This window comes from Mastacembelus armatus, chromosome 6, assembly GCF_900324485.2.
Source record: "Mastacembelus armatus chromosome 6, fMasArm1.2, whole genome shotgun sequence".
NCBI lineage: Eukaryota > Metazoa > Chordata > Actinopteri > Synbranchiformes > Mastacembelidae > Mastacembelus > Mastacembelus armatus.
Window position 1 is genome coordinate 1,262,315 of NC_046638.1, and position 11,905 is coordinate 1,274,219.

General features: G+C 43.7%; 1 protein-coding gene across 4 annotated transcripts; it reads right to left on the reverse strand.

The window, feature by feature from the left end:
- Nucleotides 1–538: 538 nt before the first annotated feature.
- tnnt3a (troponin T type 3a (skeletal, fast)) lies at nt 539–9,323 on the reverse strand. 4 transcript variants are annotated; one of them, XM_026311348.1, is made up of 13 exons: nt 9,222–9,314; nt 7,490–7,521; nt 7,218–7,225; nt 6,592–6,600; nt 4,156–4,174; nt 4,002–4,047; nt 3,792–3,908; nt 3,617–3,694; nt 3,378–3,491; nt 3,176–3,288; nt 2,657–2,747; nt 2,445–2,485; nt 539–821 (listed from the first exon to the last, which is right to left on the reverse strand). In XM_026311348.1, exons 2-13 carry the CDS (start codon nt 7,498–7,500, stop codon nt 788–790), a joined length of 681 nt encoding a protein of 226 aa, XP_026167133.1. In that variant the 5' UTR covers nt 7,501–7,521; nt 9,222–9,314; the 3' UTR covers nt 539–787. The 4 variants fall into 4 exon arrangements, with proteins under 4 accessions (XP_026167133.1, XP_026167134.1, XP_026167135.1 ...); XM_026311349.1 differs by lacking the exon at nt 9,222–9,314 and adding an exon at nt 9,081–9,098; XM_026311350.1 differs by lacking the exon at nt 6,592–6,600 and having other exon boundaries at nt 9,222–9,323.
- Nucleotides 9,324–11,905: the final 2,582 nt, after the last annotated feature.

Consider the following 11,905-nt stretch of genomic DNA (forward strand, 5'->3'; position numbering starts at 1 on the left):
GCGTTTCGACGCATCGGCACAGTCCGTCCCACCAACACAGACCTGAGAACAGCTGGGCTCATTTACCTGCACACAGGTGCCGACACTCAGCAGTCACACCTGTTCAGTTAATCAGCTGGAGTGAAACGAGAAAACACAGCTCACGCTCAGTGACCTGCTATAAATTCAGACTTTGACCTTGTTTGCCTATAAAATGATTTTCTACAGACCTGGTTCAATAGTTTCATCTTGGTAGAAAAATATTTTGCAGATTTGTACATTTGGATGCTGCTCAAACCCTTTTGATCCAAACTTTAAATCCCGTTTCTCTGCCCCGGATCATTTATCGACTCGGTGAGTAGAAACAGGCCCCCAGTCTTGAGCAGAAATCAAGAGGGTTTGGGACTTTGTACTGATGAAGTCCTGCTGCCTCCATCATCACACACGAGGTTCAGTTCAGCTCTGCAGGTCGAGACGGTGTTGAACAAAGGACTTTAAAATTACAGGTCTAGAAACACTGAACTTTATTGATTTCTGAATAACAACAGATCTACAGACATGGCTTGATGAGTCACTTTATTTACAAAAGAACTGAGAACCAAACAGTCGAGGGCGAGAAGCGTGGTGGCCAATACGTTTAGTTTCTATTCCTACTGAACAGCGGCTAAAGGCTCCTGGTGGCAGGTTCAGAATGAACCTCAGCGTCACTCGCTTCTTCTGACCTATGACCCTCGCCGCTGTGTGTGTCGCTTCGTCAGGCGTGTGTCCGTCACCATGGCAGTTTGGTTTCTGAGCGTGAAGAGCAGATCTACTTTCTGCGGCGGGCGGCTCCCTTCTTGCTGCTGTAATGACAAACACAAAGTTGGAAAACGTGTCAGATTTAAAAAAGTCGAGTGTTTTGGCGAGCAGCTTGTTCAGCAGCTGCCAAACAGTCCAAACATTTTGGACAAAATGACAGGAAGATGAAATTGGCGGCGTGCAACACGACACCAGACGCCTGCTCAGACAAACTCATGCAGCTCTTACCTGCAGCCTCTACCTTAACGTGAGCACCTTTACAGACACACAGCCTGAAGACGGACACATGTTCCACCATAGTACAGCAGCTGTTTAAACACTCCTCATACACAGACAGTTGTGATGAGACTTTAATCCAGTCCTATTAGCCTGCAGCTGCCTACTTGGCTTTTCTTCACAATAAACAAATGTTAGCTGGGTTTTTTAGCTCATTAGTTTTAATGACTTGAACTCTGAGCTGTTATTTTCAAATATCTGCAGTCGCGTTTTCTGACATGGACTGAGGCCGGTCCTCCACCCCCATGTCGACCTGCATTTGGGCGCGTTAGTAAGGACTTTTAGTGTTTATGATGTTTTAGGATCTGCACACGAAGTACAAAGAGACAAAGATCCTCTGAAAGCGCGGAGTGACACTCCTCAGACTCACCTCCGTTATAAAACCACTGGCTAATATCTGACACGGGGCCTGATGCTCGTATGTGTCGACCAGTCTGAGCAACTGCTCTCTGCCATAAACTGACACAAACTGTCCTGAATCTTTCTGTCTTGCTGAGCGAAGGGTCGTGATGTTCAACAAGCTGGAGTTAAGAGTCATGTTTTGAGATTACAGGGTGTCAGTGAACACAGCACCAACACTACTTACTGCTTCTGCAGCTCATCAATGCGATTCCTGTACATGAGAACCTGCGAAACGACACAGCAGCAGCTTTAACACACAGCGGGACATGTTTACCTCAGAGGACACGACTCCCTTCTCTTCTTCCTCACAGGCTCTGTGGACTGAAAGCTGCAGGCTGAGGCATCATGGGAAACCAAGACGGGGTTGATCAGCGTTTCGTGTTTGCTTCTGTTTGTTCTCTGATCATTTGTGCTTTAAAACACCCGTTGTGGTTTCCCAACAGGTTCTTACCTGTTTGACCGCTCATACACACACATACACACCTGACCGGGATCTCAGTCACCTCACAGCATCTCAGCACCTACGTCAGACCATCTATCTGCCTGGAACTGAAGAGTCTGATTGCAAAATGACACTGTTCATCAATCCCACACTGCAGTGTGGTGCAGAGGATGAAAGGTGTCTCCACCATCTTGATCTGAATCTCCAAGGAGCTGACACGATGAGGAAATATCATCATAACATCACAAAGTCAAGGACAGTGTCAGGTGTGATGACGACCTGAAGGTTGGTTTTCTGTCCCAGCTGGGGATTACTGATCCCATAATAAATATACACTGGGGTTTAAATGGAGCAATTTCTCTCAGGAAGTAAAAATCAAACTGAAGACACAGATATTACCATTTAATTGATTAAAGAAATGAAGCGTCACTGTGTCCGTTTTGGAACCAAACTCTCCAGTTCTGTCTCGGACCTGCCTACACGTCGACATGCAGCGAGCCTGAAGCCGGCAGGCCGACGTCCTGCCTGTCTCTGCGTCTCTACTTACAATTTACTGAGCTCCTCCACTCTCTTACGCAGGGTTGTAACCTGGAGGGAATCAGACAGCACAAGGAGGGTTCAAACCCAGAGGGAAAAACAATGATGCATTTAAAGGATGGAAACAGAGGGGGGGAGGTACGTACCATAGACTGAGCTGTGGATTAACACTTTCATTTTACAGAAGCTCTGCTGCAGGGACAGTAAACGTTAAAGTCTCACCTCGTACTTCTGCCTCTTCAGTCTCTCCATGTGGTCGAACTTCTCCGACTCCAGCTGGGTCATCCAGTCATGCAGTTCCTTGATCTTATCCCTGCAGAAAACACGTGAAAACATCTGTTCAAACACGACGGCAGAGGAAACTGAAGAGCAGACGGGATCAGGATCGTAGTCAAGTATTGCTGTGTCCAGTGACGCTCTAAGTCCAGTTTTAAAGTCTCTGAAGGGACTATCCAGCCCTTTATTTAGAAGCACAGCAGCACCTTATTTAAAAAATAAAAAAAAGTATCAGTAGAATAGCTTCCTGCCAATCGACTAATGTATTATTATGTTGTTTAATACAGTAACTGCCTCAGCCTTCCTTGTAAATACTGTCAGGTAGTTTAGAACTGAGCATCGCATTTTAAATTGCATGTAAAAATCTTATCAAAGCTGGAGTAGCAGTGATGTCCCACTACTGACCCTGGCAGGAAAAAGAGTGACCAGTGGGAAATGTCTGGGTGTGAATGTGAGGAGTCGAACCTCAGCTTGTCCTCGTTCAGGTGGTCGATGTTGAGCGCCTTACGTCTGGCAGCAAGGATCTTCTTCTTCTTCTCTCTCTCTGTCTCTTTCTTTCCTCCCCTCTTCTGATCAGCCTGTGCAGCAGACACACAAACGATCAACAACCCAGAAAACAAGGCGCTACCCTCGTCCCACCACAGACCACATCAGCGCCTGTACTGACTCTCTGCAGGTGGCTGCTGTAGGTGGAGCCCATGTTGGACAGAGCTGACTTCTTCTTGGCCTCCTCATCTGCCCTCTTCTTGGCATCAGTCTCCTCCTTGAGCCGCCTCTCCTCCTGGTTCACATAAAACATATCAGAGTGAGACCTCCCATGTCAGAGCCTACATGTGACACTGAGTCTAATTTCACGTTACAGCTTTGATGAAGGTGTGCAAATTAAAATGTGACAAAAGCACGAACCTCACGTCTGGCCTGACGCTCTTTATCCTTCTCAGCGCGTTCCCTCTGCTGCTCGGCCCTCTCAGAACGGCGCTTCTCCTGCAGGGAACGCAGCGAAGGGCGTTTCATCCAACACGACTTACTGAGAGACAACATGCAGTTTTTCTGATGTGATCGGTTCTGGCTGAAAACTCACAATCCTGTCCTTCAGGGCGATCAGCTCCTCTTCCTCCTTCTTCCTGCACTCAAAGTGAGCATCGATCAGTGCCTGCAACTCAACCAGATCTTTGTTCTGACGTTTCTTCTGGATGTCCTGCAGGCCAGAGGTGCAGAAACAACACTCAGCCACATAGAGAAGAACCACAAACACACAGAAAACCTTAGTCGTTACGTCGAGGCTACTTACATCAAAATCCACTTTCTCACCGTCTGGAATTTTTGGAGCGGTGGGCCTAGAGAGAGTGTTTGGGTCTTCAGTTTACTGACATCACTGATTAGACTGTTACTGTTTGTCTAGCTCAGACCAAATTGAAGTGTAATAACATGGGATGGAAACTCACTTGAACTTTGGCCTCTCCTCTGCAGGTTAGGAAATGAAGAAGGGACAGGAACATGTCACTGGGTTAGAAACGGTTCCAGTTCTCTCAGGCATCACATGGATGAAACTAAGCTTTTGTTCTAAATGATATTTTAATCTTACGGCTGGATCACAATCAGTTACCACATATCAAAAACACAACCTGTCGAGCTGTGAATAAACTTGTTCTTTTTTTCCTCATGAATCTTCAGCTTTTGTCAACAAAGTGGATAAATGTTGTGCTTTTACATGCTGCACCTCCAGGGTTTCATCTTTTTTTGGCTTGACCCCAGAATCTTTTTACACAAGAAAGAAAGTCATTTCCCCATTTCTTTCTTCTCTTAGAACCCAGATTCTGGCAGCTGCATGCCATGCAGGTGGCAAGAGGCATAGCAAGAGTGTAACAGCATTTCAGATTCGTTCGCCCTTCTTCTCCACTAGCACTTTGAATGGAGCTCAAAACTCAACAAGCATCTCAGATTCTATGTTCTTCACAAACTCAAGCTCTCAGGGCCGACTGGGCAGGGACATTAACAGGTGGGTCAGTTCTGAGGTGAAGGTATCAGGCGTTCCTCAAGTACAGACACCAGGCCTGGACTGTGCGGTCACTCCAAAAACAGAATAACATATTTCAGAAATCTACATACCTTCCTCTTCCAGGCCGTCTGCATGCAGCAAGCATCGAAAACAAAAGCAGAACAGACAGGAGCGTCAGCAGGTGCCCTGGCAGCAGCACACCGTATATCCAAACTACCAAACTACGACTGCAGCTTCAGCATCTCTGCTGACTCAGAGATGTGATGACAGAGTTTTTGTTGAAGCCACAGTTTCATCTCTGCTCAGCACAGTGCATTAATGCTTCATGTGCCACTGTCCATTTCACCATCAGTAAAATGTGCAGGTTGGAAAGTCAAATGTGCAGAAAGTTAAGAGTTTACTGAGCTCCAGCTCTCAGGCTTCATTTGATTGGCTCCAAATCAAACCTCATCTTATATTTATCTTTATTTTTTTTAAAAAACACTTGACTGCAAAACAACTTGGAGGACCTTCCCCCTGACACATGAGCATAACACAGCGATGTTCATCAGGTCGGCAACAAAAACTTCATTAACATATTTATGTTCATGCTTAGCAGCAGCTGGTGGGACGGACCATGACAAGAATCTGATGTGTACCTCCATCAGATATCACGATGAAGAAAAAAACAACCATGTGAGGCAATAAAAGCAGTTAGATAGATGTTCTGCAGTATATCAGTAGGGTTAGACTCCTAGAAGAGGCCAATCTCTGTCTGTTTTAGTATTTAAGCCCCCAAATAATCTTTTCATAAATTATTCCCTGTGTTTGCAGGAGATAATCTGGACCTCTGCAACATTTCTGCACACACTTTATAGGCTCAGTGGCTAATTAGGGACTAGTACTGTCTCTATGTACTTTCAGGTGCTGAATGTTTAGGACAAGAACTTTATTTCTTTGTGAGACACTGAATGTAATTAATTTCCTCTACATATACTATAATGTTAGTTCTGACAGTATGCAGAATTTCCAGATTAAACTTGTGTGAAATATTTGAAGATACTCAGCCTCTGATTATTGACTGTATTGTACCGTTCACTAAAGTTTTTAGAGTTTCACACCAAAAATATTGGCCTTCATATGTTAGTCATATCCTGTACCTGTGTATAGTACAGGTAAGTATATGTTCTTATGTGTACAAAGCTGTCAGGTCTGAGCTGCATGGAGGTCGAAGGAAGGCAGCAATAGCATTAGCAGACATGGCAAACATTTGCAGTTCAGGATTATTGGGGTCTATCTGGTGAGCGGTAGCTTTTGGTGCAGACCTGTTGCCTGGGAAAGGATGATAGGATCCCCCCTTAACCCCTATATGCCACATAACTTCAAGCTCAGGCTCCAGTTCTGGCTCTACCCCTGGTTCTGGTTCTGTCTCAGGAGCTGCCTCTACTTCCTCTACTACAGCTACACTACATGCAGCGAGTCACCACGGGAGAGGAAGGGCGGTGAAAGGGTTACAGGGAAATGGGTGGAGATGGTTGGAGTAAGCAGATGGAAGGGGGGGTTGTTAGATATGAGGAGGTGCATGGCAGGGCAGTTTGGGGTAACTGCCACCAGATGGCGCTAAAGCAGGCGAGATAGCAAGCAGTTAGAAGAGGGTCAGTTACTGGTGATCAGTCACTGATGGATGAAATGTGACTGATTCCTGGAAAGACCTGCATTGCAACTGGTCGAGGACAAAGATCGACTCTAACCCTACATCATTTTTGACCTGTGTCTTTGCATTCATGTCAAATACCGTTAGTGGTAGCCAGCATGCCACATGTGGAGCTATCAAAAGTCTTCAAAAGTGACTGACAAATTAGTGGCATGAAATTTATCATCTGACATCTGCAGGTTGTCTTACCATCGTATTCTTCACGTCCAGCCGAGAAAGAAAGGAGCAGAAGGAAATTATGAAAAAAATCCCGTTTGTACCCATATTTGGCAGAACACAAATGCAAAATGTGGGTACACTGGGGATCCACGCTAAGCATATTTATCACAGTGGTCCTGGGCTGATCAGAGCTTGCAGGTGGGACTTTGAATTTCACAAAGGTCCGCTTCATCTGAAGGTGTGTTCAGCTCAGGAGGACTGGACCGTTGCAGATTGACATGCAGAGCTGCAGGACATGTTGCCAACGGGCCAGTGCAGGAGCGTGTGATTCAGTTTCTATATGAGTAGCCTGTAAATTTGGTTCCACACAGCACTTCTGACACTGTCCTGTTGTCAGCATTTGTTCCTGCAACTGTGCCGCAGCAGGAGGAAAATATATGTGCAGATTTGAGAGAGCTTTATAGCACAGCTTGAATCTGGAGGAGTCAAGCCAAACCTGCAAACATATGAAATTTTCCAGTGCAAATATCTTTCTGGAGGGGACAGAAAGTCAGTTAGGCAACATTCAGAAAGTATTGGGATTTAGCATGGAACTCCGGACTGTACCTGGACCTAACGTTTTCTTTTTTTAAGAAGGGGAAAATGGTGCTACTTACCCTGTTCGCTGCAAGACAGAAGGCAAAGAAATTTTGATTTAGAGGTAAAAAAAAAATTAAAACCAAGTGGGAAAGTTCATGCTCATCTTGGAAATATTAGTTTAACCATAACTAAACTAACTCAAGGTCCATTTACTAGTATTTTCCAGTACTTTCCACTGCATACGCTATAGAAACCAACAAGTGGACCTCAAGTTAGGATTATTCTGCCAGACCACTCATCAAAAGGTTAAAACATTTGAATTTGTGAGTTAAAGGGTGAATTGACTTACTCGTCAGACATGGTGACAGAGGACTTTGCAACCTGGAGATAAGAGAGAAGAGAGGAATTTACAGTCTTGACTGCACGGCCTGCTGTAAATATAGCACTGGATTAAGTTGCAAATATCTTAAATATCTGCTGTCGACCACACCCTGACCAAACCCCACACGCATATTTTCAAAGTGCCCTAAAAAACTAACACATTTAGCTCGACATGATTCGAAACAGTTTACAAGGATCCTAAATTTAAAACATTCCCAGAATTGATCAGACCCAAAAATCTTTGGTTTATAATTAGCGTTTGCCTCGACTGACATTCAAGCCTCAGCCCTGAATCTGCTTCTCTGATGATAAGTGAGAAGGGAGCCAAACATAGATTTATGCCAGTGCTCTGTGGAGAGGTGACGCATTTGGAAGGAGAAAAACTAAAGAAGCCTCCAGGGGTCATGGTGAAGGTCAACACTGTGCCCTCTCCCATGGGTCTGCATCCACTCAGCTTTGGAGGTGTTAAAGAAGTTTAACATTTAGAAAGACAAATTTTCTCACATCTGAAATTTGTTTTATCCGAGTCACGTGTTGATGCAACGATAAACACACATGGCCTGAATTTAGTCATAATTTAATCTGTCACCAATCAGATTTCAGATTAGTCCAACATTAGCCTCATTAGCATGAGGCCACCATGAAGGCAGCCCAACATCACTATTTCCACCAGGACAGCTGCACAGGTCCAGATCTGGTTTCAGTGGACCTAATGTTGAAGATTGGTTTCCTTCTCCTGGACCACTACCCATAATTCCACCTTCATGTCCTTATCTGGCCGTCTCGCTCTCACATGGTTCCTTCAATCATCCTCCTGAGGCCACTTTGCACAAGAATGAAAATAACCCTGAAAGGGATCCATGACGGTTAAAGGTCCCACTCCTGGACTCTTTGTGCTTGTTCTTTCAACCTTGTAAATACCAAACTAAATCCATTTTGGTGTGTTTACGTCATTATGCAAATATGGTGGAACAACATGTTTACATTATTCCTTTACATCCAGTCTGGAGGTTCTTGGATCCTGTTCCAAAAGTTAAAAGTGTTTATCCTCAAGCTATGTGCACTTTACTGTATATACACACACACACAGGCCAGTCACATTCACAGCTTCACTGACAACAAAAAAAGCAATGATCCAAACAAACTCTCAGAAATGTCACTGACTTAAAATGTCTAAAATAAGCAGAGGACCGATCGGTGCCGCCCTCCTTAGGTTACATAACTAATTAGTATCATCTTCTCTCTACTGAAGTGGAAAGCTGCCTCAAGGGCTTTAAGCAGCCTGTAAATCCGTCAGGTATGAACCATTACTGTGTCACTGGACTCGGACCAAACAGGCAGAAAAACAACAACAGTCCTTTAAGACAACAGCTGCTTCTCCTGTGGAAACCTCAGCTGCAGATTTTCTACATGCTTTCAAATGCTCACAGCTGCTATCAAACAGCAGCACAAACTACACTTCATTGCCTCTGAGCTCAAACACAACAGCATCACACTCTTCCCAAGCAGGCCTGTTTCCTCTGTGAGCCACTACCTGCCCACTACTGTTCACCCCTGACCTTGGCAGCAGCCTCTACTTCTCATGGCAGTGATTTTAACACGTGGACTCAGCTGTCCTCGGTTCGGGTGATGTTTGGGGACGTTACACTTCTTAGCCTCTCTACCACTCATAGTCCCATTCTCTCTCTCCTGCTCCTTACCTGAGAAAAGCTGAAAGAAGCGAGCTCCCTGCTGGCCGAGACAGGCTGTAAGGTTCTGCAAACTTGCCGCACTGATTATGTCCTTCTGTTATAGTGACACTCGATCTGCTCGGCCTCCTCATTGGCCAGGGAGCAGGCCTGGAGGCGAGGTTGCGCCTCCGGTGGGGCCGGGTCCACATCCTCGCCCCCCCGCCTCCCTCTGTTGGCACTCAATAAGGAGATGGAAGGGTCGAATGCTACTGACGGAGCTCAAGTTTGGAGAAGGGGCAGCCAAGACGCCCCCAGGTTGCTATTCTCGGGCCGCTGCATTAGGCAAGCAAATTTCATCTGAGAACGAGAGGCAGGTGTTGTTTCTGAACCTCTGAGAGAAGTTTGGGACACATAAACAAAATATTCAGAAAGAAGGACAAGAACCAGAACAATCTGTCTGTTCAAGCTGAACACTCACCATATTTTGGATCTTTTTTTTCTGACTCCCCTGGTTTGCACGAACCAACCTGAGGGACAAAAGCTCCACTTCCAAAAATCACTTGTTTTGCTCCACGCAGGCCCTAAAACATTAAAAATAACATGAGATGACAAATGAAATGAGACACAGACATTTCAACCTCCTGCTGCCAGTCTGAAGTTTTGCTGTTGTAGGAAATAAAAAGAAAATTTGCTCAAAATGAGAAAAAACTTAACTTTCAAATAACTGCTATGAATATGAATCTGTGCTGTAGGTGACACTTTCATTTCCTACACATGTAAAAATGTTAATTTTATCTTCACGTATATGTTAATGAAACTGTGGACTTTCCTTTAAAATACACAGAAATGTAGTGTTATTTTTTATGATACATATTATATTAGGCTGAAGTGTATTAAAATATCTGACAATGAATGAGGAGATGATGCATGGATCAGTCTGACCTGTTCCTAATGTCTTTCAGTTCAGACGTCAGTCTAACAAACAAACAAACTGCAGCTTGAATCATTCAGCAAACCGTCACCTTCTTTTATTGGCTGGGTCTGTGATAAGTCAGTCTAAACTCAGAGATCAGGAACAAGTCAGTCCTCCAGGGGGCGCTACAAGGACAGATTTAAGAACAGAGACTCAGTCACCCAGGGGGGACTTTAGGATCAGACCGTCAGGAGGCTCAGTCTCTAATCAGAATGTAAAGCATCACTCATTTCACTGGATAACAATTAACACATTCATATTATTTTTCCTTAACTGTTTAATTTGCTCGTAAAAAGAAACAGACCAATCTGTGGCCCCATTCAAAGTCAACTTTATGAATACACTGCAATTTGATTCCTATTTTTATTATTGTTTTATTCCCTGGTGTTGAAATCCCTTCAAAGTTCCACACTTTATTGTTTTCCACAAGGTGATGATATTTTTCCATGTACTATAAATCTACCACTATCAGGCAATATCATCATTTTTACATTATTATATATTATCACACACTGCAGGTCAGTGAGATTATGGAGGAAGGTGAGTCCATTTTGGCTTCACCAGCTGATGAAGACACAATTATTGTTCTAAGAACGATTCTAAAAATGTTCTAATAATACTCTTGCTCTTGTTTTTAAATAAATCTTGTTCTTGCTCACAGTAAACTTATTTCTAGAACAAAATAAGGAATTAGTCCGTTACAAATCCACTTTGCATTCAGTATATTGGAAATATTTCTGTTTTTATTAGCTTTTTCCCTATAAAAATTACAGTATTGTCACAGTAACTGGCATTTAAAGAGTCAAAGTTATGGCAATAAATGAATATTTGTTATGACTGACCACCTGTCCACTGTCTCACCTGGTTCCTTGGACCAGAAGGCAAACAGAGAATTTCTGACCCAATAAGAGCAAACATCAGTTTTTAACATCACTCATCTTAAAGCTCAGGGGGCAGGATGGATGAGAGGAAAAGTAAATTAATAAACAGAAGAAGTGAGAAGGATTTCTGGCTAGATGCTGTTTACTTTGGGACAGGTTACTATAATGTTTTTAACTGGGTCATAAAAAGAAAATTAATGTTAGCCTGATTTGCTAATTAGCCGCGAGCTAATGTCGATGTATGCTATTGAGTTTCTCGTTACTGTAAAATAAGCATAACATTTATTTTCCATCGTTACTGAACTAATAAAAACACCAATGGACTCATCCCCACTTCAAATAAAACACGTCAGTCTTACCTGGCAGGTGTGCTCGCCGACTAGCTGAGGCAGCTAACATTAGCCGACAAGCTAATGACGGTATTTGACGATATTCGCACTGTGAAACTATGACCACACACTTTGTTCCCACCCAGCAGCTTCACCAAACACTTTTTCTCTGAGCATTTATCACCTTTTACAGGAAAAAACGTTTTAACTTCTCGTTTAGTTTAATTTGTTTCACTCACATTTCGTCGTTCCCAGTTTCTTCTTCTCTGGTTTTTCTGCGCGGCGACTGCTAAAGTGCTGGCGCCACCTGCTGTGCGGAGTGAACATCACGTGACTGTAACACCTGTAATCAAACCACTTAACCTGTGGTTGTTCTCCTCAGGTGTCTAAATATAAAGTCAACACGTTCACAAATCCTTATGTTCCTCATTATTATTAATAATAATAATAATAACAGTGTTTTAGAGGCGCTCAGGTGAAAATAAGTAGTGTCACATATTTTATGTGTTGATTTGACCTATGGGACCTATG

Bases quoted from the DNA above. Each gene is read 5' to 3' on its own strand.
- tnnt3a (XM_026311348.1), bottom strand. The intron at 3,695-3,791 runs GTGAGTTTTCAG...CGTTCCCTGCAG, and splicing joins TCGCCCTGAAGGACAGGATT to GAGAAGCGCCGTTCTGAGAG. The intron at 2,486-2,656 runs GTGAGACTTTAA...GATTCCCTCCAG, and splicing joins TGAAGAGGCAGAAGTACGAG to GTTACAACCCTGCGTAAGAG.